General features: G+C 38.4%; 3 protein-coding genes and 1 long non-coding RNA gene across 6 annotated transcripts; 3 read left to right on the top strand and 1 right to left on the bottom strand.

The window, feature by feature from the left end:
• The first annotated feature begins 378 nt into the window (after nt 1-378).
• On the top strand, nt 379-10,418 carry LOC144090931 (uncharacterized). Its single transcript, XR_013305543.1, has 3 exons — nt 379-567; nt 4,347-4,449; nt 10,306-10,418. It is a non-coding gene; the product is annotated as an uncharacterized LOC144090931 (long non-coding RNA).
• On the bottom strand, nt 3,291-14,093 carry ptpa (protein phosphatase 2 phosphatase activator). 2 transcript variants are annotated; one of them, XM_077622857.1, is made up of 10 exons: nt 13,954-14,092; nt 13,280-13,383; nt 13,130-13,216; nt 12,929-13,054; nt 12,602-12,719; nt 11,714-11,813; nt 11,382-11,506; nt 10,869-10,969; nt 7,562-7,669; nt 3,291-4,237 (listed from the first exon to the last, which is right to left on the bottom strand). In XM_077622857.1, exons 1-10 carry the CDS (start codon nt 13,976-13,978, stop codon nt 4,163-4,165), a joined length of 969 nt encoding a protein of 322 aa, XP_077478983.1. In that variant the 5' UTR covers nt 13,979-14,092; the 3' UTR covers nt 3,291-4,162. The 2 variants fall into 2 exon arrangements, with proteins under 2 accessions (XP_077478983.1, XP_077478982.1); XM_077622856.1 differs by having other exon boundaries at nt 12,929-13,216; nt 13,954-14,093.
• A 133-nt stretch (nt 14,094-14,226) lies between these two features.
• On the top strand, nt 14,227-19,588 carry crata (carnitine O-acetyltransferase a). 2 transcript variants are annotated; one of them, XM_077622854.1, is made up of 14 exons: nt 14,227-14,513; nt 15,479-15,775; nt 15,907-16,025; nt 16,109-16,162; nt 16,313-16,478; nt 16,619-16,793; nt 16,866-17,044; nt 17,167-17,267; nt 17,485-17,604; nt 17,685-17,807; nt 17,907-18,042; nt 18,323-18,385; nt 18,813-18,950; nt 19,038-19,588. In XM_077622854.1, exons 1-14 carry the CDS (start codon nt 14,490-14,492, stop codon nt 19,251-19,253), a joined length of 1,911 nt encoding a protein of 636 aa, XP_077478980.1. In that variant the 5' UTR covers nt 14,227-14,489; the 3' UTR covers nt 19,254-19,588. The 2 variants fall into 2 exon arrangements, with proteins under 2 accessions (XP_077478980.1, XP_077478981.1); XM_077622855.1 differs by lacking the exon at nt 14,227-14,513 and adding an exon at nt 14,866-15,272.
• Nucleotides 19,589-20,247: 659 nt separating this feature from the next.
• LOC144091152 (leukemia inhibitory factor receptor-like) lies at nt 20,248-27,874 on the top strand. Its single transcript, XM_077623233.1, has 18 exons — nt 20,248-20,427; nt 20,515-20,681; nt 22,354-22,505; nt 22,588-22,741; nt 22,854-23,144; nt 23,245-23,371; nt 23,885-24,021; nt 24,099-24,244; nt 24,327-24,480; nt 24,586-24,647; nt 24,798-25,014; nt 25,877-26,056; nt 26,159-26,260; nt 26,345-26,506; nt 26,639-26,767; nt 26,866-26,959; nt 27,046-27,112; nt 27,220-27,874. The coding sequence occupies exons 2-18, from the start codon at nt 20,612-20,614 to the stop codon at nt 27,613-27,615; spliced, it is 2,640 nt and encodes an 879-aa protein (XP_077479359.1). The 5' UTR covers nt 20,248-20,427; nt 20,515-20,611; the 3' UTR covers nt 27,616-27,874.
• Nucleotides 27,875-27,987: the final 113 nt, after the last annotated feature.

Genomic DNA, 27,987 nt, shown 5'->3' with positions numbered 1-27,987 from the left:
TCATCATTTTTTTTGTTTCAGATGCAATAATTGTTGCAATCATGACATGTAGAAATGCAGGAGGGGAAATTCCCTCTTTTAAAAAAATATTGAGTCCTGTTATCTCTGCAGTATGCCACTTGGTGGTGTTCTTTAAAATCAATGAATGCTGATCACAGGGCTCTGTATGCAGAGAAGAAGCACCTCTGACAGGCCCTCCCTCAAACTCACCCTCCTAATCTACACCTCTCCTAGCCTTTCCTCCTTCTTACGTCCTCCTCTGGGCTGGTTTTTCTGCTACTTGAATGGGAAGGCGGCAATTTACCACAACACATGACATCCCTCGCAATTGCACTTTGCTCCCTAAACTGTGCAGCTTCCCTGCAAAACCAACCATAATAATGCTAATAACAAACTTGTTAGAGGGTCATACTGGGAATCTGAGCAACCAATACATGAATATTAAATGAAACACAATTCAGCAGGTCGTTCTTATTTTAACGACACTTCCATGCTTTTGTTTTATAGTGCACCACCATCTGGTTTGGAGTAGGCTGGCATTCACTGATGTCGTATAAAGTACATCAAGTAAGTAAATATGTATGTAGCTGTTTGTGTGTTTTTTGTATGATGCGTATATCGTGTATATATATATATATATATATATATATATATATATATATATATATATATATATATATATATATATATATATACATATATATATGTATATGTATTCATATATATGTATACATATATATATATGTACGTATATGTATATGTGCATATATATACATATATATATACTACATGTATATATATATTTTTTAATTTTGTGACAAAAGGACAATACCAGGTGGCACGGTGACGACGAGGGGGGGTTGCTTCTACGTTGCGGGGGTGGGGGGCTCAGGAGGGGTGGTGTGGGGGTGGGGCATAGCAGGAGGAGGAGAGGAGGGGGTGATGCTTTGTTAGGAGATGGGGTTGTGTTGGGGGTTGCAAAGACCACATGTGACAGCAGGAGGAGGGTGTGTGCGTGTGTGCGGCTGAGAGGGGCGGGGGGTTCTGGTTTGTATGGAATAGGTGCACTGGGAGGGGGGAGTCAGACTGTGGCAGTAGAGATCGGACAGGTCATCGGTCTGAGAGATGGGATGCACAGCAAAGCCTGCCTGATGAAAAAGCAATTGGTCAATTGTAGAGTTGTGGCTAGTGTGGAATTGTATGTGAGAGGAAAATCACACAGAACCTTGCCATCATCCAACTGTCGGAGATAGTGAGCAATGATGTGTTTCTCCAGTCCTATAGGTGGCGGACAGGCAGTTGTAGGTCGCTCTTTTGGTTATGGTAAGTTACGCTTAAAGGCTGAGATTTGGGAAATGAAAAAAGAAAAGCAAAAGAAATGATTGTCACAAATGGGTTATTAGTCAACCAACCAATAAGAGGACAGACAAATGCTCACGTCTGAGTAGAGCACATTTTGACAAAGTTGCCGCCAGCCATCTGAAGGAAATCACGCACACACACACACACAAATAACAACAACAAACCAACCATTCACACTTCGAGACACGTTACTCTTCAAATGCCATTTCATATGTGAAATGTGGGAGGGAAGAAAGTAAAACAGTCATCACCCTAAAGTAGCTAAATTAGAGAATCCTTTTGACTCTAGTTCACTTGGAAGGTGGAGCCGTCTAGTCATAGTAAAAAAATACAATCCTCACCTAGGCTAGTACAAAAAAAGCCCATAATAGGCTGCATGTTGTTGAATATTCAGTAACACACCCCCAAACAGAATTTGAGAAACTAGGCCAAGGTCATTTGCATAATTTCAGAGAATATGCTTGCCCTTATTTGCACATAATAAGAGAACGATGGACAAAATTTCAAAACAACGAGGTTTAAGAAATGCATGATGGCACTTTGAAGCATGAATTGTTTCATGTTGTGAGACTTACTGATGAGTTGCTGTTAAAATCATTAGACAAATATGCACGCTTGTTTCCTTTTCAACATTATATTAACAGGAAGATCATGTTAATGAACAATAAGTGCTGTATTTTAGAGTTTATGTGCCAAGAATATTAGAGTTTGGATGTGAGATCAGTGCAGTAAAAAAATAAAAAAATAAAAAGGGAACGTATTTACAGTGAAAAAAAGGCAAATAATTGGCTAAAACTAGCTGGGATAAGCTCCATCACCCCCTGAGACCCCTTTGAGGTTAAGCGTTATAGGAAATGTAGGAATGATTGCCACATTACACGTCATAAAAAGGTACAATTGAAAGATTGATCAACTCTAGACAAAAGTCGGACATTAATAGAATTGAACGTACTCAAAGAGTCAAAGTAACTTCTCCAGAACATCTTGATTTTCCTCTGCTGTTCAATTTCAGAAGCTTCCTCCTTTAAAGTCACTGTTTCAAGACCTGACATGTCGGTCCAAGTCATTGCAGCTACTCCATTCCTAACATTCTTTTAAACAAGGCAAAAAAAACGCTTATTCGTCTCAGATGTGTTGACCCCACAAATCTCGCTAGCCATAATACATTTGCTACTTTAAAAAGAGTGAAGGAAAATGTTAGATCATCTGATTGCGATGCTTCAACAAAGCCCAACACCAAACTATCCTTCAACAAGAAAGAACTATAAATAGCCTTGGCTCAGGTAGTAGCATGGTTGTCAACACCTTAGGTTTGCAGACTCAAATCTCAAGCAGTATACCAGCAAAAAAGCTATTTTAATATGTTTTATTAAATGAGCAGCACAGGTTAGACACAAGTTTTGAGCAAACGGAGGTTTAATTCCTCATTTTTCAATACATATGTAAGAGAGAGAATGCTACTGAATGCACAACTGCTTTCTGTGAATGAAAAGGGAAGAATTTGTGATTTTCTTGTAAAATATCTCACCTGTGTCTCAAAGACAAAAGTTTCAATGAATTCGATTAAAAAACCAGCAATTAGACAAGTGTTGCCGACTGGTTGAAAGTCCTATAATAATGTTTGGGCCGCTTGCTACTCGCTGCGGTCTAACAGCCTCCACGTGTGGGGATTTCCACCTCCATCTTTAAAAGGGCTCATTGTGTGAGGGGAAAAAATAAGCTTCGGCGCAGGAATTGGGGATTTGCGATTTTTGGTAAGGGGAGTCACACTTGTTTAAAATGACAAATGAAAAACATTTTGGGCCAAAACAAACGATGTCAAGATTCACCTCGTTTTTGCTTTTCTTAAAACATGGATGCAGGTTTGCGAGAATAGCTTCATTTAGTCTTTTGAATTAAAAGTCTAGGATTCAGTCGAACGACCTTAGTTGCAGACACAAAATTTTTATTAAATCAAGGAAAAGTTAAGGTGAAAATAAACAGAAGAAATGCAGTCTTGCGAACGTTAACCCTTTAGATTTTTCAACAGACATCAATAACTTTGGCAACATCATTTTATCAGGCATCGGTAACCAAAACAGAGATGAATCTTTCATCAAAATAAACTTTAAAAAAAAGCTAAACCAATGATGTCTTTTTTTATTTAAAGACCAATTATTGTGCTTGAAACGCAGACATGACGTTGATAAAGAGACGCAAATATTCGGCTGTGAAAGCACTTAAATAAAAGTACAGTACACAAAATATTTCTTAGGACATATTCAAACCATTGACCAAGTTCTTTTACTCTGGCCATCACCGCGAATTTGAAGGAAATGTATCCGTTCCAAAATCAGAGTCTGTTCAGGATATAAATACAAAAATGATAGAAAGATGTTCTTAAAATAAAAATCCATAACACATGGACGGTTTCAACCGATTCACAACTTAATTGCTCGGGCCACAAACTGGCCGCTCTTACACGGATGCGAGAAAAATCGTTTGCTTGTGACTCCAACATCTGGATGTGGTTGAGAGCGCATTGGTGGAGGGCCTCACACCCTTTTCCATTCAATTTGGAACTCAACAGCAGTGAGGGAGTTTGAATATCAGGAAAAAAAAAGTACGTTCTGTGACAGCATCTGAGCGGTCAACGTATGTGCTCCGGACACTCAAATCGCATTTTCGGAGCACGTTTGGGGAGAATGGTGCTTGTGTCCAAGATCTGCGGTGCTGTACGAGACGATGTCCGACAAAAGGGGGAAAACGGTTGATCTGATGTGCTGGGACTTTGGTCGTTCTGTTGTATTCCTTGAATTAATCAAGGTTTGGATGGCTGGATCGACAGCAGGCTGCCAAATTTGAAGTGCTGGATTACTGGAAATTTCTCCAAACACTAAAAAAATAGTTGCAAATAGATTCATGTTAACAAGAAAATTGCTGCGGAATAGTCAAACAATGTAACTGACATTCATACTCTGATTTTTGTGTTATTCCATTCTCAGTGTAGTGGGAGTCACTCCATTCCTGCCTAAATCGATGCTACTGGAAGACTGCAAGTGACCATGCTGGCCTTAAATGAAATCCAGATCCAGAACTTTCTCAAAGGTATGTACATAATTTGGTAGGATTAAGTTTTATAATTAATTCACCAAAAACAAATAGTAATCAGCCATTCACTGTAAAAAGATAAGCGTCAAGTGGAATATAATTGGCGTCAACAAATGAAGCGGCCACTGCAAAATACAACAGAAGCTCAGAAGTGGACCTCTAAAAACTCAAAACCCTGGATTTAATTTTGAACAGGGTCAGAAGCAGTTCAATTCAGAAGGTCTTTCAGAAAAGGAACGTGGTCACTTCTGGAGTTTTGGGGAAGCTGCTGTTAACTGGTTGTGAAAAACCATTGAGTCATTGAATGTGCCAACTCATACTGAGTCCTTACAGTTTAGTACCATTCAAAACAATGTGGATGATATGACTCATCTCACACAGTAAAAGTAACGTACAGGCGCTGTCCATTGAAAATCAGATGTCATCATGAAAAAAAACGCAATTTCACAAGTACATATATTTTCATTTGGTATCGGCGGAACTATACTTGCTTGCTTTTTAGGTTTTCCTCCAATCACATTGTATTGAGGGAAAAAACCCAAATGAACGAATACTGTGAAAGAACAAAAAGGGTGTCAGGAAAATGTTTTAGTTCCGTTGAAACTGGTAGGAACAATGTTAGTTTTATTGTGTGTTTGGAAAGTTGCTCACAGATCGGATCAAAATTTCCAGTTGAAGACCCCGTGAGCAAAATACCACTCCTAAAAGTGTGAAGGCATCATGTTATTATCGTCCCAGTCTTATCGAAAGTGCTTTTTTTATTGTGTGCTCTTGGTTTATGGAGAGAATCTAAGTTATGAGTAAGCGTACTCGCTGCTGATCTCAGTAAATGTACACTTTGCTGGAAAAGTGTTATCAAGATAATTACTTTTGAGTAGCACATACAACAATCCTGTCTTTCAGCCGTCATGAATGAATGTGATGCACTGGGCATGTCCTCCATTTTGGAGCTTTCAGTGTTTACGAGTAGTGGCTGTTTCCCGAATTTTGAAAAGTTAGCATTTATACTCGTAAAAATCAAATTTTCTAAACGTAAACAGCTAAATTTGTATTTGTTGGGTGGAAACGGCCTCATTTTGATTGTACTCTACACAATACAAACAGCAGAAACATAAAGGATCTACTACCATGGTTAGCAGAAACAGTATAAGATTTGTAGTTAGTTTTTGTAGCGTATTAGTGGTCTAAAAAAACTGTGTGAAAGAAATGGAAATCAAACTGTTTCTCTGCGATGTTTCTTTTGATACATGGGTTCTTTTACGGAAGCCAAAAGGTGATATTACTGGATTTTCCGGACTATAAGCCGCAACCCCCCCGCACCAAACCGCTACTCCCTGCGCCCCAAAATGTTGACCAGAGAAGTACCTTAGTGCCATAACCGAAATTAAATAACGTGTAGTCGAATGGAAAAATATGCAATCTGGGCATCCTTAATAAAGAACTTGGATTTGAAACCATTGCATCAACATCATCTTTCAGAAAGATATAGAACTCAGTGAATAGGCTCCAATTCCTTTAAGGATGGAAAGATCGGAGCTCACAAATGAATTCAAAGCTTGAAACTCTTAAAATGTGTCATTTCATGCCTTTGAAAATATTAGCCGCGTTCAGATGGAAGGAGCGATGGATCCCGCTTTCCCTAGGCTGAGTAGAACCCTGCCTGAAACCTTGTGTGGGGCCAGCAAAAGGGAGTGAGGAATGCGAGTCTGCTGATGGTTGCTCCAGGCTTGGAGGAAGGTCGGGAGAGAGGGAGGGGTGGATTTAATGAAGGGAATGGCAGTGGAGAAGGAGAGGGGGGAGGGGGAGGCAGACAGTTTGGCCCCTCAGCTCTTTGGGAAGACTCGCAGGCTGCTCTGGAAAACACAGGATGTGGGCATGCAGGCGGGAGAAGGCTTAGACATCCCCCCATACCCCACCCCCTACCGCCCACACACACGCACACAATTCCATTCTCGCCGTTCCTCACTTAACCCTTTCCTCCCTCTTCTCTTGCGTGCCACAATCCAGGCCTCCAGTTTCTCTCGTAGACTTTTGAATTAATAAGAGAAAAATGCTGCTTCCTTAATACAAAAGACTGCATTTCATTCATACTTTAATTCGAATTTGATACTCAACTGGCATTTGCTAAAGAAAATGGAATCCATGGATTTCTAATGGGGCAAATCAAGGATAATAAGAATTTACAGTATGATTATTTCTTTAGGTAGGAAAAGTCACCCCATTAAAATTGGTCTCTGGCAATATTTTTATACTTGCGAACGGGCAAGAAACTTATAAGGCCTTCTTGATTAACTGCATTAGCAGTAAATTGGTGCATCCAATCCAATTATCGTACAACATAGCAGGTAGGATTTACACGGGTTTCTTTCAGGCGCAAAAGAAGTAGCACCCATTAATATTCAAATAATTGGATGCGTAACAATGTTAACATGACAGTAGCACAAAGGCTATAAACTTCACACTTTGGCCTTCACCATGCCCCCTGTTACTTCTCTGGTCAACATCACCCCCCGCAAAAAAAAACCAAAAACTAAACAACAACAAAACCAGTGCCTCATATGACAGTTAACACGAGTTGTGGAAAAAGCCAACACACATGGTCAGATATTCGTGATGTGTATGTCCCCAGGTTTCCACACTGGCTCAGTTCTATTCAATTTGCAACATTGTAGTTCGGATCTATAGATTCTGACCCGACATCATGTTTCTATGTGGTGCAGTGTGTCAGGCTGAGTCAGAAATAACGGATAGTAATGCAATATCGTAATTGGACAGTACGGGCTAAATACTATGGTCGTAAACCGTGTGAACCTCAACCCTTTAGTGGAATTACATGTTCTGTCTGAGTCAATGCATACCAACTGCGACATCTCATACAGTATTCAACGTACATGTGGCTCGTAAATGTAGGGCGGCTCCTTTAAGAAAGCGAGGCGTGTATGCTGTGGGTAAAACCAAGAGGGAGGGGTAAGCAGGCTGGACAGCTGAATGGAGAGCGAGTAGGGAACTAACTACCAGTTCTGCGTGTCAAAGTTAGCTGTGAATATGAGCACACAGGCGGCATGCTTAGAAAAGTGACGAGAAAGTTTGCAGTAATGAGTCGTCTCACCTCAGCCTTGTACATTCGGATCAGACCCTGGTTGACTTTAGACCAGGAAGGAACAGCACTGATGTTCCACAGCTGGTTGGAGTGCTCAGCAAATGGACCAGTCTTCATCTAGAAAAATTCAACAACCAAAAAATAGATGGAACATTTATGGCTCTTCTTGAATTCACACAAGAGTTACAATGCAGGAACATAAAAGTATTCCTAAAAACACAAAGTACTATTTAAACACAACTCTACATTCTTCAAACAATTCCCATTTAAATACAAAGAACACTACTAACACCCATCTATTAAAACTTTATAGGGTAAGTGACTATTATCGGGAATTTGAGAAAAAAAAAGAAAAACCCAAACTTAAACCCCATAAAGTAGAGTTTCTCCTCTTATAGTTTAACTCATTGGCTACCATCAACAGCGCTAGATGCCCAATCCAAGAATTGACTGCCCATGAGTAACTTGTAAAGAAACTTTTAAAGCTGTTGTTGAGATGCTGTGACACAATAATAAGTAATTAATTAATGTTTTGCACTTGGCACCAGTACAAGCTTTTATCTCATCGTGCAGAGTAGACCGACTCTTGTGAACCAAATTGCAGGCTCAGCTCCAACAAAGCCACCAACAAAAGGACTTGACTTTGCAGCATAGACAAGTACGAACTCGCTAGTTGCATATATGTATGTAGTACAGTCTGTCACAGGCCCTGAACTACTACATCACACATACGCTCCGAGAACTTTGTCTTGGTTCTACTAAACTGCAAAGTTTTGAGGAATGTTCTGATCTTAAAGAAAGTAAGAGTCATAAAACCAAAATCTGAAAAGGTCCTTCAAGTAAAAATGGAAATCTCCCAAAAACGGGAAAAAGGCCAATTGAATGAATAAAGTTATATTCTATTTTCCAAATATCTTTCCCCAAGAGCCAAGGAACCTAAACCCAGACCCTGGGGCATCAATCTAACAACCCCCCTCTTTTTTTCCATTCCACCCCCACCGCTCTAGAGACTTTCCATGGCCTCGCATGAGAACACAAGGGGGAGGGGCATGGAAGAGGGAGGAAAGGGGGGAGGAGACAGCCGTATTCCCTGGAGGAAGGAGTGATTCACAGCAGCATGTGGGGAAGGAAGTGACTCATGTTTAGGCTGATGCATGCACGCACTAACACACACACATCCTTGTGTGTGAATTAAAAACTGATTTTGCATTGAGCTGAAGTATAACGTGTGAAAAACACAAATATTGTCCGGGAGACAATATGTTTGTCTAACAACAGTCGACAAAATATGAATACATTTGAAGTAAGAATGAGATCGGCATGCAAAGCGATCTAAAGGTTGGTTAAAAAGTTATGTTAGAAGTTCTGTCCATTAAGTTGACATTTTCAACCGGCAGTCACAATCAATGATGTTTAAAAACTATCTGCCAATCTATGGACGACAGAAAAAAGAAGACATTTTTCAATTCCATTATTAGAGCATATTACGGGCATTTGTGAGTTGTGTGCCTTTTTTTTATTCCACAAATGAAACCATGTAACGAAAGCCAGTATCTGGACTGTTTGTGCTATTCCTAGTGCCATTGTTAATATCATATTATACAACTACATGGTGGAAAAATCTATTTTGATTTACGTTTTATTTCTAGATTTACTTTGCCAGTTTTGGTTGCGATTTCACTGAAAAATGGGATTGGCTAGGTTAGGCTCAGTGGGTGGGTCAAGAATTTCTCTCCCAGAATCAACGATAAGCAGCCTTTGGAGCAAGACAGTTCCGTCTGATTCATTCATTCGTTCATTCATTCATTCGTCATACAGTACCGCCTTGCCTGTCTCAATAGTTTAACCACTTGGTGGGAATCTGATGACCTAGCCAATCAGGAGAAAGTCGGGATCTGCAGACGTGATCCGGAAGCAACTATCTGCTTTAATTCAATGTCGGAGTGTAAAGCGGTTCTTTAGATAGGTCAATTTCCCATTTTCTGTCTGCAATACACTAAAGTAAAAGGAGCAAAGAGCATCTCTAAAAGCTTTTTAACTACAAAAGACTACTAAGATGTGTTCTAGAAGTCCATCCATGGTGGACAGATGAATACATAAAATGTTGAAGTATACTGAGAAGCATAGAGGCCACTTTGAAACACCAGCAGCAGCCATTCAGGACTACGAGGAGGGCGGAAGAGGTCAAACGGGAAGGAGGAGAATGAGGGAAGGAGGCAGTGTGTCTGAGTGGGAAGGAGGAAAAGGATGTTGCATGCCTCAACCAAGACCCCTCCCCTTAACTTCCCTCCCCTCCTTTTCCTCCCAAAAACAAAAACAAAGTGTGCAGTTCCTGCTCTGGCACACTACCAACAGAATCCATCTGCCTTTCCCCTGTCCGCTTTTTCCTGAACAATATGGCATTTAGCTCTTGACCTACAAAGTATTCACAACAGCTACTGTATATTATTAGGGCAACTGTTGATTGATATTTTTAGTCCCCCAAAATCGCTAGTTGGGTGAAGCGACAGATGCAATAGCGGAACACAAATAGAACGGACTAATTTAAAGATTGATAAATGGCATGAATAGAACACTGAAATGATCCTCATTTGAAAGATACTTTGATTATATCTATACTAAAATGCTGAACATGAAGGAATCAAATAATTTCAATAATGTGTATGTCGAGTTTATGTAGAGTTATAGTCTTTAAATTTTGTCGACTTTTTTACCCTTTGGATTCTGACTGTGTGTGTGTGTGTGTTCAAAAGGCAGAAGTTCCATGTCCATTTATGGGCATTGATGAAGAACTTATCTACGAGTATGTTAATTAGAAGAAACAAGCCCACACGTGAATGAAGACGAGGAGAAAAGAATTAAGGTATGGACAATACATTTTTAAAATAAAACATCTTAAAAACAACCCACTAACTAATTTAGGCCATTGGCATGAAAAAAATAGAGCCATGTAATTAAGGTATCAAATAATATTTTTCCCCCCTTTATAATTGCAGAACGTTGCAATTTTGGCTCATGCTCTGCATGTTGTAATGTTTTCATGAGAGCTTCTGAGCAGACCAATGGGAAGATATAGTAATGTATATCATTTAGTTGGGTAAAAAGCTACATATACACTGAGCTATTACCATGAAACAAGTGGGGTTTGTGTAATGAAGTGTGAAAGTGCCTCATAGATACCATTAAGAAATATAATTTAGAGTCAAATTTCACATTAGACATGCTCTTTCTTTTACTTGTAGCCAATACAGCTACTCCAAAGATGGTACAAATACATGTGTTGCTTTTGAAAATGTAAACTGTTTCCTTGTCTGACCTCATTTATGAATTTGATGCACTCTAGGAACATGTAGTCTTGCTGATGTTCGTTTACCACCTTCTCATCAACAAAGTGCCGAGGTTCTATGGTGGGGTGATCTGTGGGAGAAAGTGAGGCAACTTTAGATATCCGCCTTTAGATGTCGCTATTTATCTTCTCATTTCCTCAATTAAACATCTACACTTCTGGGAGATAGTATGGTATTTTGCAGGCAGTAATTAGAAACCTTACTTTCACCCATCCTTGCAATATGCCATCATAAATCTAAAATCAAAGGCTCAAATCAGACAATAGTATATTATCACAGCAAACAATAAGGCATGTCATTTTTGGCAAGGTTCTGCTTCATAGATAAGTTGATTTTTTTATTTTTTTGCAAAACACCTGATAGTCAAGCGTCAGAAATTATTTTGGTAGATGTTAACTCTCCTCATGGGTTCAACGATGCTCTGCTGAAGTCTAGAAAATGCAATACGACTTTAGATTTTTGAAAACTATTGAGAATCTTACCGACAAATTGTGAACTTCCCCATATGAAAGGTAGAAATTGGAAGTCGTCAAGGCCCCATACACCTTGGCTTCCAGCTGGTTCCATTCTGTAGGTCTTCTGAAGCTTTCTCATCACTGAGAGATACCTAGAAATTAACGATGCTTATTTAGTTGCTCATGAGTTGGACTTTAGCAATTTAAGGACAGCAACACAAAGCTTTGTATTGGAACGTAATTCTCTAGCCTTTCATCTTTCGAAAATGTGTCATTAAAGAGCACACAATCATAATCGAGGCTCCATTAAAATGCATTTTGTTAAACAAAAAAAGAGCCAGTCCACAACATCAACTTACTTGTTAAAAATCTTGAAAACTATAGCCAGCTGATCATCTACTTTAAGAGCGCCGACCTTACAGAGGCAGCAGAGGAATGCAGCAAATGCAGCTTCATGACCTGAAAAGGGGAGGAAAAAAAACATGAAGTGAATGAAGCATGACCAGATAATAATGCGCACTTCTCGGTAGACCGACTCAGATATGTCGTCGAGAAATAAACCACTGGTACATAATTTTTCAGTAAATTGTAATGATTCAGCAAGTCAAAAAGGCTGCGCGTTTGCATTGGTTAGTAGAAAACGAATGCCAAATTCATTATCCTGAGCATAAAATACAGAAAGTGAGCTTGTTAGGTGAAGCATGAACCATCTTGGGGCAATTTGTGCCATTCTTGTTCAAAAATATATGTAAGATGGAAAGTGCAGCAGCAATCCGTCTCACCACAAACCAATTACAATCAGCAGAAAAATCACAGTGCAACAGCATACTCTATTGGTAATATTAAATAACTACAATAGGAGGGTCCTCAAGTTTGTCTCTTTAGTTATTAAATGTGCAATCTTAAAGTTTCCATTATTATCTTTAAAAAAAAAACGTAGTAAACTTTTGATCAAGCCTTCCTTTAAATATTTCAACAAAAATATTTCAAATATGAAGTGAATATTTCAATATACACGAGAACGGAAAAGCAAGTTAAACATGGTACATGATCACTGATTAGAGTTTTAAAAAATGTCATTTTATGACATTTTGAAAGCTGAATTGTATGCGGCAGTCGACATTTAGCGATCCAACATTATTATTTAAAGCTTTGGTAATGCACCGAAATGACAGCTGCTCATAATCGGAGCTCTGTTCCATAATTTGTGCAAATATGTGCCTTTTTTTGTGAACACAAAACAATACCTGTTCCATAGTCTATTCTGGTGGAGTTCCCGACAGACTCTTTCAGGTACACGGCTATCTCAGGAGCTGCATCTTGTTTGTCAGAAGGTAGCACAGCTGACACCAAGGCTTCTGCTTCCTGCCAACAACAATATTTATTTACAAATATCTACAAAGATCTTAAGAGCTTCAACGTTCAGCTTTGTGGACTTGGGTCTTTCACGCAATATTTTTCAGCCTAGTTTTCGTCATTATGCATGAAAAACAATCACTTTAAAAATAACAGCAAATCCTGCAAATGCTTTTTAAATACCAGTAATAAAAAGTTGGCTGTGTCTGCTGACTAACCTGGTCTAATTGAGCAAACCAGGTTCTGAAGGCTTTGTTACCAAAGCGAGATGGCTGGTCTACAGGAGGGGTCTCATTTATCCATCGTTCAAGAGTCCCCAAAAGATCTAGTAGCTTCTCCACGGTCTGTAATACACAATAGAACAATGGTGAATGTACAGAAACAGAAGACACAATGTTAAATAATTTAATGAGACATACCTCGGAAATGTTATATTCAGAGGTTAGTTTCTTTCCCTTTACGCTTTCATTAAGAGTCAAAATGAATCCTACGTAGTCAACATAAGCCTGTAAAAAAAGAAATTGGCAGTGAATGTGGAGTGAGGCAAAGATTTAAAACAAGCAATTCACCTTAGATTGCTTCCACTTGCCCATGTCAGGCACCATAGTAATTTCTTTCTTGGGTACCATAAAGTTTGTTGTGGCCTCAAGTGTGCCATCCTCAGGAGTGGCTCCTACAAAAAAATATAATTATAATAATACATAAAAAATAAACACACCCACATTTCATAAAAATACCAAGTCACATTAAAATGTGCAATAATAATGAGGAAAAATAATGCGCATCAAAGCAATTTTTTTGTTTAGTTTTGTCAAGGGGATTCTGGATTTGAATAATAGCTCTGACATTGATTTGACTGATGAAGAATGTTTTCCAGATATAAAAAAACAAAAACAAAACAAAAAGACGCACGTCAGTATTCTTGAACTGTCATTACGAAGTTAAGATGGAAATTTGGTGGTCATACTAGAATGGATCGTTACTAATTTAACAAATAGACGTTCAACTAATGCAATTTGACATAAACAAGTAGTACCAAAATGCTGCCTATTTAAACATGTATTTAAAAAAGCTTAGTTAGTGGACTCAAGACTTGTGGTACTGATGTTTATACGAAGAATGATCAATTACACGTTTATATACAATGTGATCGTAGCATGCCTTTTGGATCTTACTTAATGTTAAAGAGGCGATCAGAAGCGAAAGACATTTGCAGAAAACATAACATCAGCCTGAGTTTTACCTGACTGATTCTCGGATTCCGCCATGTCGAAGATGTCAGTCTTCTTCGCGGATTACAGCAAAAATAATAAATAGGACTCACTACCGCCATCATTGTTAGCTTGGTTTAGAAAATAAAAGGAAAAACATTGCACATGCAATTTGTTTATATTTGTTGTGCAAGTAAACACGCAACGCTGGTTCGTTGTAATGTTTATTTCCATTCGAAAATATAATGTAAAGAATTTAAAAAGAATGCATGAAACCAATGCCGGAAATGATCATAAAGTACAATTTCCGTTGCTACTATATCTGAATTCACATCATATTACTGATCATATTCTCTCCATGGCACACATTTGAGACATATTTAATATTGTACATTTGGTTCTAAATCTATTCTGTGCTAGTGTTTTAACATCGTCTTACGAGTTTGTCCTATGTTAGTCGTCTGGTACAACGTGACAAGATTAACCTTTACGGAATTTCTTCTTTTTTTTGGACTTCGAGCACTGACTTTTAATATTTAGTCAGGGGGGCGTTTCTGAAAGCTTGAGGATGTGGGGTATTTGTAGCAGAATGGTAAGTAATGGACGTTTATTTGGTTCTAAACACGTTATAAATGTCAAAAGGCAATTAGTAGCTTGCAATTATTATCATTGTTTGATCATCTGCGCCATAAACATGATATTATTTGACTTTTGAGGCTGTTGCGTGCGTTAGTTTGGGAAGTTCACAACAATAAAACAATGTTCGCGAGTTAACCACCTAACTGGGTAAAAGGTCATTTGTATTTTTAATTGCAAGTTTTAGATTTCAGCAAGTTTCCATGCTTATATTCTCTTTGGATTGATTTTTTTAATAACTCTTAAAGAGAGATGAATGCTAACCTAAGATTGGCATCCTATCAAATGAAGCAGTTTCAAAAATACAACACCTGAGTGAAATCCTGAAATCTGAGTTAAAATCCTCTTAATTTTTAAATCATCCCCTCTTTGGTTGCGCAACACTGTTAAATCCTGAGACATAATTGTCAACATAGGCGTTAGTTTGTGTTTATGGGGTCAAAAACGTTGCTTTCCTTTTATCTTTCGTCTATTATCGTCACCCTTCTTTTATTACCAGTTTAGTATGCCCTCTAGGGGTGGGCATTATTTCGTACAGTAGATTTAGCCATAAATAATCAGTATTTTTTGCTTTAATTGAAAAGGTGGTAATGAGACAACTTTAAAAAAGATGGGCATAATCGTGGTAACTCATTATGTAATTGTCATACTTAAAAATATATTGGCAATAAGGCGTTTTAGATCTTTGTTTCTCCTTCCTTTTGGATGGTTAAAGGTAAGTTTTTCAGAGTACCAACTTGCATTTATTTATTTATTTTATCCAGTATAAATTCTATACAAACTAACTATGGGGCAGAAAGCAGTGAAAACCCTGTTAATGTATAATATTGAAATCTATATACTAGTGGGAATAGAAAGGAATGGAGTGGCACATAGAATCAGAACAAAGATTGAGTTAAATATTTCTATTTTGTGTTCCAGGTAAAGGCGGGGATGGCAAAACCGCCCGGCTTGGTCAAACCATGCCACTTGGTGAAGCCAGTTTCAGCCACCCGGATCAGTGGGAGATACCTGACCCATCAGAAGGGGCTGCCCAGTCTGCCTGTCCCCCCTCTACAGCAGACCTTTGAAAGCTACATCACAGCGTTGGAGCCCATTGTGGAGGCGGATGAGCTCGTGCACACCAAGGAACTAGTGGATGACTTTCAAAAATCAGGAGGAATCGGCGAACGATTGCAGAAAGGCCTGGAGAAGAGAGCACAAAAAACACAGAATTGGGTGAGGTTGTTTTTAGAAAGAACAATGAAAAGAAGTGAAATATGCTGTGTTGCAAATATTGTTTATGGAAGTTTGTCTTTAGGAAATATTGTTTGTCATATATTGTCAGACATTTTGCTGTGTCTTTGTAGTTGTCAGAATGGTGGGTTCAAGTCGCTTACCTCGACTATCGTCTGCCCGTGGTGATCCATTCGAGTCCTGGCTTGGTTTTGCCGCGCATGGACTTCAACGATAAGCAGGGACAAATAAGGTAATCAAATACATTTAGCAAATTCTCTTGTGAAATACACTGCGCTCGTCTAGAACTGTACATCATTTATTTTCCATCGGCAGGTTTGCTGCCAAGCTAATTGCAGGTGTTTTGGATTTCAAGACCATGATTGACAAGTGAGCATGTGCAATTATGTATCTATTGTTTTTATTCTCTCTCTCTTTATGCTTAAAATATATTTTTAGTTTAGTTAAATTGAAATTTGACTTTTGTTGTGTCTTCATCATAAATGCTTGAAATCAACAAAAGCTTTTCTACTATTGCAGTGAGACCATACCAGTGGAGTACCTGGGAGGGAAGCCACTGTGTATGAATCAGTACTATGAAGTACTATCGTCCTGCCGCATTCCTGGTTTGAAAAGAGATGCTGTGGTGAACCATGCCAAAAGTTCCAGGCCCCCAAAACATATCACCGTTGTGCATAATTTTCAGGTGAATAGTACAAATATGGTTTACATAAAACTTAAATAGTTGAACAAGTATAGCCAAAAAATATATGCTTCTCATCAGAGATTTTTCTGCATGAGATAAAGATGCATGTAATATTTTTCCCTCTGTCATTTTAAATGTAGTTCTTCGTGCTGGATGTGTATAACAACGACGGGGCGCCTTTAACAGCTGAGCAGCTCTGCGTTCAGCTAGAACGGATCTGCAGCTCCTCTCAACAGACCAACATGGAACCCGTGGGGATCCTCACCACCCAACATCGGGACACCTGGGGCAAGGCCTATGTTAACCTCATCAAGGGTGAGTATAATAACAATGTGTTACCTTCATTCCCCATTAAATAAGGATTTTGTCATTGATATCTTTATGCAGATCGTACCAACAAAGAATCTGTGTCCGCCATTCAAAGGAGCATATTCACATTGTGTTTGGACGGGCCCATGCCCGAAGTGCCAGAAGATGCTTATCGCAGCAATGCGGCAGTCCAAATGTTGCACGGAGGAGGAAGTCTGTGGAACAGTGGAAACCGATGGTTTGACAAGACATTGCAGGTAATATGCGACTCTCCAAACTGGGCCCTCGGGCTAGAAAAAAGTTTGCATTATGAAAATGTCTTCAACCTTATGGAGTTTCAAAATATTGGGTTAAAGAATGAAAAAAATCTTTATTTCAGTTTATTGTCGGAGATGACGGGACTTGTGGTGCCAACTATGAGCATGCCCCAGCAGAGGGGCCACCCATTGTAGCCCTGATTGACCATGTTGTGGAATACACGTAAGTGGTGGTCTTTAATTATACCAGGTGACCCCCAAAAATGGGAATTTTTGAAGTTGGGCTGATATTGCAGCAGTCAATCAGAAATACCAACAGATTTTAGGAATGCTTTTGTTCAATAAGATACGATTTTAATTGCATCCACTTTTAAAATGAGCATAAAGTATAGAATCTGCTATTTGGAATAGTTTTTTTTAATAATTGTGTGTGAAAACAGGAGCAAGGCCGAATTTGTTCAGTGTCCGACAGTTTCATTGCCTATGCCCAAAAAGCTGCACTTCAACATCACACCTGAAATCAAGAAGGACATTGAAGAGGCCAAAGAGAGCATGAATGTGTGAGGACTTTTTTTGAAAATTAAGTAAACTAACTGATCGGTAACGATAATGAATCCCCCACAACTGTATCACTCCATAGACAAGCCAGTGACCTGGATATCAGAGTCATTGTTTTCAACCACTTTGGAAAAAATGTGGCAAAGGCCCACAAGATGAGCCCTGATGCATTTATACAAGTGGCTTTACAACTGGCTTACTACAGGTGAGGTGAATGAAAAATCCAACTGCATTGGAAGTATTTTAAGATGCAATTATTATACTCTAATATGTACTTTACGCTTTCTTTTTTTCCCCTCTGCAGAATGTATAAACATTGTTGTGCCACGTATGAAAGCGCCTCCCTGCGCATGTATAGATTTGGGCGCACGGATACAATCCGGTCAGCATCGACTGCCTCTTCTGCTTTTGTAAAGTCCTTCGATGACCCAAACAAGCAGGTGTGCTCCACATGAAGTTTTTTTTGTAATTATTTTTTATCTAATATGTTTCAATGATCTAATTCAATAGATTTTGAGAGTCTTGCATTTTGTTTTTGGAGAAGGACCTACTGTCCAGTGAGCTAATTTGTGAGAGGTCTAATGTGACGTCCATGTAAAAAAAAAGGTCTTATGTGATTGTTCAGATAAAGCATGGCTCAAATAATTTTGAAATGCACACCTATATAACAATTAATGCATTCTAGCTAATTAATCTGGAACTTTGACCCTCCCAATGTAGAACACAGAGAAGATTGACCTCATGGAGAAAGCGGTAAAAGCACACAGATCGTATACAAACATGGTGAGTGATTGCAGTGATTTCTCAGGTCCTGACTTTAAAAAAAAATATGGATGTTTAACTGTAACTGTTGAAGCAATACTTGCTTTTTGCATTCTCAAAGTTGAACTACACAAAAAAACAGGTCCTACCTCAAGTCACACTGGAAATGGTGCAATTTGCTTATAAGATAAATAGTAAAATCCATGTGTGACATCTGACATAACTTACCTAAAAAAATCGAAACTGTGGTATAGTAGCCATTGTCTTAAACTAGCAGAAAACATTCATTGATGCATTGTGTCATCCCTCATCTTGTCTCTTCACCGAGGTTATATATATTTTTATCCGGTATTGACTAACGTGATTTCAGCAAAATTTGAAGTCGTCATTTCTTTCTGCGTTTGGGATTAATTGGCAAGGAAAACTGAACACTCGTTACTCTGGTCAGGCAATCAGCGGCCAAGCCATCGATCGACATCTACTGGGTCTGAAGATGCAGGCCGCTGAGGAAAAGATCTCAATTCCTGATGTCTTCAAAGATTCATCCTACGCCAAAGCTTTACACTACCGTTTATCTACAAGTCAGGTATATTGAGCCTCATTAGAGATTTGCCAAATTGACAAATTATGAGAGGGGATCTATGAGCAATTTGTTTTTTGTTTTTACAAAAAGGTGCCATCCAAGACGGACTGCGTCATGTGTTTTGGTCCCGTGGTGTCGAACGGCTATGGCGTCTGCTACAATCCTATGAATAATCACATCAACTTTGCAATTTCCTCTTTCAATGGGTGTAACGAAACAAAAGCAGCAGATTTGGCGCACGCTGTGGAGAATGCACTTCTTGACATGCGGACAGTGTTGGAACAAACTCCAAGGGCCAAACTGTGATACATGCTGTGGATTAACTTGAATCAAAGTGGCATTTTCACAGTCAAAATACATTGAAACCATCTTCTTGAGCATATCTTGAACTCAGTACAACTCTTTAAAATGTGTTGATACTGCGTAAAAGTTACTGACAAAATCCATTACTTTCAAGATTGATTTTATTTACAGATAAATTCAGCAATTCTTTCCTTTCTGATCCTTTCTGTTGTCACTTGACACTTTGGCCCGTGTGGCATTATATGTTTTTTTTTCCAAATAAGATAGCATTTTTGGACAAGACAGGATATAATATGTGTTTAATAAATAAAGCTGTGTGACAGTGAGTTAAAGTCAAATCACACATTTCATTATTTATTTATTTATTTATTTATTTTTCCACATCTTAACCTATTTGTCTAATACTGATCAAGTATTCAGGACTCTAAGAACTGACCTGGCGCTCCTGGTTTCAGCTTTAAACTGAAAGAAAATACACATTCTGTTCATGAAAGTGAGATTTAAACAAAGAGAGGAAATCTTCATATCCAGGTCATGGAGAATGTGAAATGCCTGAAGATGACTGATTAATATCCTTTTCCATTTCCTATACTTTTGTTTCCTCACAATACAGCGGATGCTGCATAGTTAAACCTCTATTTTCTTTACTTGTATTTTCCATATTTTTTCCCATTCATAGCAGGATTGAAAACTTAACACTTGTTTATCAAGTGTTTTTTGATTTTTTGGGGGGTGCTGGAGCCTAGGAGCCCTTTTACCTTCCACCATTCAGTGCCCTTCTTAAAGATACTTCGACAATAGCTCAGAAGAAACACTGGCATCTACTAACAACTGCTTGTTATTTTTCCACAAGTCTCCTCAATATCCACTAAAACCCTAAAAAATAAAAATGTTTTTCCCCCTTCCCAAGAGAGAAACCGCCCCACTGCAAACACAGGGTACGTCATTTCCAAGCCTTAAAAGTTCATGTCTTTATCTGACCACTCTGACTCATGGTTACCAGAAAGTTGCCTCCACATTTCCTGCATTCCAATCCCCATGGATTTCACAATCATTAGAAGCTTTTCGAGCAAATGGATGTGTGTATCGCAGGCTGTGTTTAATGCTGCTCTCCAAACAAGGAGAAACTACTATAGGCTATGATTCTTTTCTTCAACTTCTGGAACTACTTTATGAGGTGAGGTAACATTTTCATTTACTTTACCGTTGTTTCATTTTTGATGACTGACAATGTACTCTAATATGGCCTAAATTATTTCCAAAGCTAGTGGCTAAGCAACAGAAAAAGTAAATGCACTGACTCCATGGGGATTGCCTGAAAAATTCTCCTTGAAGGAATCAGGCCAGATTCGCATGCCATCATGATCACATGGCTGTTACTCGGTTCACTCTTCTGCAACAGCCAACAAGATGGGGATTTTAAAGATGACGGTGAGTTCTAACTTGTTGGAATTTTAAGCCACACATACATAATAAACATGCTTTGTTGTTGTTATTCTGCTGTCAAGATAATTTTCAGTACACATTACCACTACTAATGTTTCTTTCATTAGTTTGCTTTTGCCATAATATTATAAGTCTGCAACTACTTCTATATTGTAGCAATGCATAGTGCATTTCCAAATGCACTCATCTGCAAATATACTTGCACAACAAAACACACTTATCATACACGTGTTCCAACATTTTTTCTATGTATCAGATCCAGAAGAAAATACCTAAAAAAATATGGTCTAGCAAGTCTCATAATCATATTTGATGTGAATCAATTTGTCTACAGTAGAAAGGAAAATCTTTATTTTGCACTCTATTAGGAGGAGATAACATTTCCCCATTTGAAATATGAATATGGGACTTGTCAGACTCTACAGCTTTTTTTGGTATTTTTTCTGCATCTGATGGATAGTAAAAATATTGCAACACGATCGGTGCATTTTGTCGTGCGTTTGGGAATGCACTCTGCACGCGATGCTGCATAATGAACTCCCTGGAAAAGTCAAAGTCAGTTTGAAATTTAATGGAGCACTTGTACTTTCAGAGTAAAGTTACTCAGAATATAATTTTTCATACAACACCTCAAGATTTAAATACATTTTTTTTAAAGTCAAATGCCTTGCATATTGCGTAGCCATGCTGAATGGCAAACATGCTTTTCCCACTCTTACAGATAATAACAGTAGAAGCACAATTAGTCTTTCCATAAAACACATTTTCATTTGGCAGCATGCACCAACCGCACTCTTCCTAGCACTCTAATGTGGTGCTTCATAGCTTGATTGCCCTCGCTGCTAGACCATCAACACTCATCAATAAGCTTCCTAAAACCTGCATGAGAGGAGGAGGTTGCAAAGCCTTTAGTTATTAGAGCTGCACAGTACTGAAAAACTTGGATTTTGTGTACCTCAGTACTTTTCAACCACACACACTGTGAATTAATACGTTAGGCTAGCACATTAATAAGTGGTTCTAAACGCTTCTATCAAATCCAGATCAACATTTGGTGACAAAATTCTATTCCATTTTTACAATTTAGGGAACTCCACAAATTCTTAAAAAAAGACCCATTTCAGATGACCACGATTATTGAGAATTATGTCTAACACATCCGCCTCACCGTTTGTCAATGTTCCCTCTAAGCTGCGCGAGTGCGCAATTGCGCACTATTCTCGTCTTCTCTGCGCACAACAAATCATATGGAGCGCACAAAATAAAATCCCAATTTTTTTATAGCTGTGAGGATGACGCGCGAACCACTCATCCGCCAGGGCGCCCATTCATAGATATTAATTATTACATTTTATTATTACTAAATCATTTATGTGTAGTAGACATGCACTTGCTTATGGCAGGTGTGATACTGGTGTGTGCCCATAGCAAGCAATGATGATGTTGCTCACACCGGTACTCGGTGTGCTCAGGGAGGTTGTCTTTCTGCCCAGACAAACAAAAAATTAGAGGGAACATTGCCGTTTGTACAGTTGAAGAGTTCAACTCCGGATCCACCCTATGAGTTTGCATGTGTTTTCTCCATGTACTATACACATCATGAATGGAAAACAATTTCTGCTTTAGCTCCCCTTTTATTGATGTGATCTTCCATCAGGTGTTTATCGCTGTGAGCCACAGAATTTGGCATTTTCCACTTTGGACAACATGATCCTGTTAACATGGCAAGATGACCCCTCGTGCATGTCAGTACATGAAGTACTGACGTATGAGTTGGAGGTGCTCGTAGCAGATAAGCTAACACATTATGTAAGTTTTGGCTTGCTGGTGTTTCAATGTTAACATCTGAAGTTGACATTGTGTCCCGGCATGTTTGGTTTTCATTGTCCAGGAGGAAGTGACTATTAAAGCAGGTCAGATCGGATCTACCCATTCATGGAATTGGTCATCCCATTTACCATTTGAGTGTGCTTCCCACAAAGTAAAACTTAGGTCACGATCTGGAACCCATAAAAGCCAATGGAAACAGGAGCAGACTATTCCCGGTGGATAAAACTCCTACTTATTCTTATTATTCATGACTTTGATAGTATGTCCTCCCCACATTTGTTGTGATCAAATGTGTCAATTCAAATATTGTCTTGTTTCCTGCAACAGCTGGCAAAACTGAATCCACCAGGCCAGAAGTTTATCCTCGAGATAAGGTGTTTGAAGTTGGGAGTAGGGCGACCTTCTGCTGTGTTCTACCAATGGATCAAGCTTTTGAAAAACTATTTATAAGTGGACATGACAGCAAAAACTGGGAGTTAAGTAACATCAGCAGTCAAGTACATGTCCTGACTGTGGATTTGAACAGGGCATCAACGACCAGTTGCACCAACATCATTTGTGAAGCAGTGAATGACAAAAGCAGAGTTGTTGACAATGGTGCTTGTGCTTATATTGGATGTAAGTAGAAAGCAATGCATTGGTTAAAAATTTAAGGTATAGGGGATTGTGTTGTCGGTTATGAAACTCATCAAAATATGTATATTTCAAATGTTTTAAGATCGGCCTGACGATCGGGATCTTACCTGTGAAACTCAAGATTTCCAGTCGATTGAGTGTGTTTGGAACGTGGGACGAGACACACACCTCGCTCGTAAAAGTCCAACAATCTATGAATTTCTCGGAAGGTATTGCAAACATTCATGGAAATAAAGTTTGTGCCAATATTTGGGTTTGGAATGGGAAAATATCAAGTATTTGGAGATAGGTTAATATTTTTTGGGGAGGTTTTGTTTAGGTACATTAACATTTATTTTGAATCTGTTGCCTCACACAGCTGTTGAACTTTTGAAATCTTGATTCTCCAGAAGCCCTCAGATAATGCTGACTTGCATGTGTCATCCTCAACAGTTCCTCAATTCTAAGTTTCTACTAGTACATTTTTTTGGTTGTGGAGGAATATTTGAGAAAATGTCAAAGTAGTGCTGCTGGTGAAAAAGTAAAAATCTCATAAAATAGCTCCATGTTCTGATTTTTCGGTTCTATGTTATGCTTATATGAATATTTAATACCCTCTAATAGGGAAAAGCATAGTGTTGTATGTAGGCAGGGTATTTATATTTTTGAACGGAAGCTTCTGCCATCTTGAAATGATAAGATTTGTCAGATTAAAATGTATTTTCTATTGAATTGTTTTCCAGTCGTTGTCCAGAGGGATACAATGGGAGATGTTCTCACAAAATGCAAAAGGATTATGGAGCGATGTCTTGGACTTTAACAGCACAAAACAAACTTGGGACAGTCACGCTCGTAGATTGGGCAGATCTTTCTCATAGAGGTACATTTATTTATGGCTTTTTACCAGTTGAAAAAAACATTTGTGTTAGATTATCATGTTCTTGTTTGTTATTTCAGTGCACATGCTTGCCCCACAAGAAGTTAGAGTCTCTGCAGTCAACGCAAGTGATGTCAAATTAGATTGGGAATGGGGGGTAAAAAAGTATGGAGGTCTCAGTATGAAATGCCAACTAAACATCAGTGATGGAGAAACATATGCAGTAGTACGTTAACAATGCAATTATCAGAAAAGTGTCGATCAAAAATGTTCAAATAAAGTATCGGCGATCCATTTTGTGTGCCTAGGTGGAACGTGTTGGAGATGGCCTTAATTCGGTGGTTTTTAATGACCTAATTCCCAACTGGATTTACATGGTGAGGATACGATGTGGAACAAGTCAACATTTCTGGAAGTGGAGCAATTGGAGCTCAAGTGTTGAGTTTCATACACTTGGTGATGGTTGGTATTTATTTAAATAGGCAGAAGAAAAATAACAAGGAAATAATTATTACAGTTTTATGTGTTTGTTTGCAATTGGCTTGATTTTTTTTTTTATTGTCCCAGTTCCAGAGGCTCTGGACGTATGGATGCAGGAAAAAGGCAGCCAAACCATAATCACTTGGAAAGTATGTATGCCGTTAAGTATAACATAATCATTAAAGGATTGTGTGAGTCCAAATGATATCACAATAACGTGTCTTCAACCACTTTACACAAATTTATTCCACGTTGCTATTTTTCACATTTCACATTAGCCTAATGGTCACTTTTTGTAGGTGCCGCTTGCAAACCAGAGCCATGGAGACATAATAGATTATGAAATATCTTGGGCAGAGAGCTCCAAGAGACAAGAAAAAGAGAGAGTGCTGCACCCAAAGCACAGTTTTGCTCTCCATCTGAACACTACAAAAGACTATGTAGTCAGCATTATAGCCAGGAATCAATATGGAAAGTCTTCTCCATCAACTATCACCATTCCTGCCCTCAACACAGGTATGACCTCTAACACACAGGTGTCAAAGTGGCGGCCCGGGGGCCAAATCTGGCCTGCCGCATCATTCTGTGTGGCCCGGGAAAGTAAATCATGAGTGGCGACTTTCTGTTTTAGGATCAAATTAAAATGATAGATAGAGATGTATATTATATTTCCTTATTTTCCCCCTTTTAAATCAATAATTGCAATTTTTTAAAACCATTTTTTCTGTGTTTTTAGTTCAAAAATGTGTGTAATTTTTTTAAAAATATGTTCTGTTTTCCACTTTAATATGGAACATAAAGAAAATTTGGTTTCCTTTTGAAATCGATTAAAAGATTTTCCCTTAAGAAAAAAAGCTCGAATAAACATTTTTTTAGATCTATAAAAAACGGAATATTCAGGACATTTGATCCAGTTCTTTTTATCCATTTATAAAAAAATATCTAAATATTATATCTAAACTGGTCCGGCCCACGTGAAATCGAGTTGACGTTAAAACGGCCCGCGAACCAACCCGAGTCTGACACCCTTGCTCTAACATGTGGAATTTAGTGACATCTAACTAAAATAGCATTTTATGAACTATAAGTTGTATTTTGCTTTTTTTGCCTATAGTTATCCCAAAAAGCTGTTATTTTACATTATATGGGGATCATTTTGTCTGTTCTTCCCTATTTTATTATTACTTTTACATATAATGTTTGTTCTTGGTTTCTAATAAATTCAAAAACTACCCTCTAAAAATGCAATTTATAATCCAGACTGACTTACCTATATTTTTTTCCCTTTTCATTGTGCATTCTTTGGCCAGTCGACTTTACACGAATGCGATTTATAATCCAAAAATACGGTAACGTCTGCATGTTTATTTTCTTACAGGAAGTCCAAAAGTTAAGTGGTCCAGGGCACAAGGCAGTAACGGCGGTTTCAACCTGTCTTGGTCAGCCAATCCGATAGCGAGCTGTGGCTATATCGTGGATTGGTGCCCACGCACGAGGTCGTGCAAAATAGATTGGCTGAGAGTGCCTCCTAATAAAACACATGTCAGTATATTTTCAAGTAAGTCCTTTTCTGAACTTTAAAAGTCCACAGTTTCATCTAAACTATGATATTTGTATGTTAAGCCCTCTTTTCCCCCCTGTTACATGTTGACTTGACCAGAAAACTTTACAGAAGGAGTAAGATATTTGCTGTCAATACATGCCTGCACTCAAAGTGCTCCAACATTACTTGAGAGAATAGAAGGATATGTCAAAGAAAAAAGTAAGATTATTTATCACTCTTAAACAAGTGGTATTGATTTTTTTTTTATTGCTGAGGTTTTCCATGTTTCCTCTTCTTCTTCAGTCATACAAGATGGTCTTTTTAAAATACTGAAATGGAAACAGAGGGAAATGGATGTTGAAGTATCCTGGAATCCTGTGGCTATACAAGAGCAGTCCGCTTTCATCCATGGCTACAGTTTATACTATTGGGACCGCAACAGCAGTGTCGCGTATGTCAGTACAGGTACTATTTATTCACGCTGTTGATTTGCGTTCACAGTCATAGCTAATACTTTTCAGTTTAAGGCTACTATTATTTATTCCGTTACTAAGACAGATTTGAGGCTTATCGTTTTTCTATGCAATGTTGTTTCAGACAATCCTCAGGCCACCAGTTTAACAGCAAAAAACCTTCAAGTCAACACATACACATTCACTGTTAAGGCAATTACCTCTGTTGGAGAATGTGGTGCTACTTCCATCAACGTCACCTTGAATTCCATGAGTATGTCATTTCTTTTTACTCGCTAGAAATTAGGTTAGAAGTTAGAAAACACTTCAAATCACTCTTATTTCTCATCTTGGCTGTTTTTCTTCCACCAGCTGATAACTTGATCAAGGCCGTCGGCATCACCCTCGTTACTATTTTTGTTCTCCTCTGCCTAATTGTTGTTCTTTGCTACAGGAAGTGGGAATGGTGAGCAAAACGCGTTTTATATTTGCCATGTTGTTTCATTTTGGGTTCCTAAAGTATATTCTTTTACAATTGTACCTTTTTTATAGTATCAAATTGATGGTGTATCCCCCAATTCCAATTCCAGTGTTGAAGGATAAGTGGCCGACACCATTGGTAAGCTTTTCTTCATAGAAACCATGTCATTATCCTAGTTATGGTGTGGCTTTATGTGTTTCAGTTTGTTACCTAATAAAGTCAGTCATTTTTCCATTTTTTTCCAGGCTAAACAAAGTTCCCATCCAGTTTTTGTAGAAATGAGTCACCATACCGAGGTAGAATTAATGGCAATTCCAGAGCTGCAGTGCAAATCAGAAGCCCCATCGAAGGTTTTTGCTGAACAGGAAAGTGTTTCTTCTTCAAGTACACGTGAATCCCGCAACCATCCAGTTGAAAAACTCATGACTCTTCCTTGTCAATCACCACTACTACCTTTATCACCCTCTCTTGTGAATAATGGACATCTGAACCCTTCATTCAATGCGACTTCACCAAATTCGGCGACAGGTTCCAATGGATATAAACCTCAGGAGAAAAAAGGATATTCAAAAGAAGTTGCAGAGAAACCTTTGCCTTGTGCCTTAACATATATTTTGGTACCAGCGTTACCTTCTGAATAGTTGCTGCCTATTTGCTCTTCTGCAAGGATGATGACAAAGGTCTGGAGGAATGGTGAAAATAGCTGAATAGCACTTTTTTTTAATTACCCACCACTTAAAGCACTTTACATACAAAATACAGGACAATTTTAACCTGAAATCCTGTTTCATTTTAATAACTTCAACATCAGTACCATTGTTACGTTAAAAATATTTGTTAATCCCTGTTTTTATTTCTAACTAGATGTCAATAATAAAATTTAAGGAAGGATACAAGGTTCCTCACTGGAAAATCAGCACTTTTTTAAACACCTCCCAAAATAGTTTATGACTTGAATGCTAAAAAACTGTTATTTGGTTTATAATATCAAAATGTGTTATGCTTTTCAGAAA

The sequence above is a fragment of the Stigmatopora argus genome, chromosome 16 (genome assembly GCF_051989625.1).
Source record: "Stigmatopora argus isolate UIUO_Sarg chromosome 16, RoL_Sarg_1.0, whole genome shotgun sequence".
Taxonomy (NCBI): Eukaryota; Metazoa; Chordata; class Actinopteri; order Syngnathiformes; family Syngnathidae; genus Stigmatopora; species Stigmatopora argus.
This window is presented reverse-complemented; position numbering and strand designations above follow the sequence as displayed.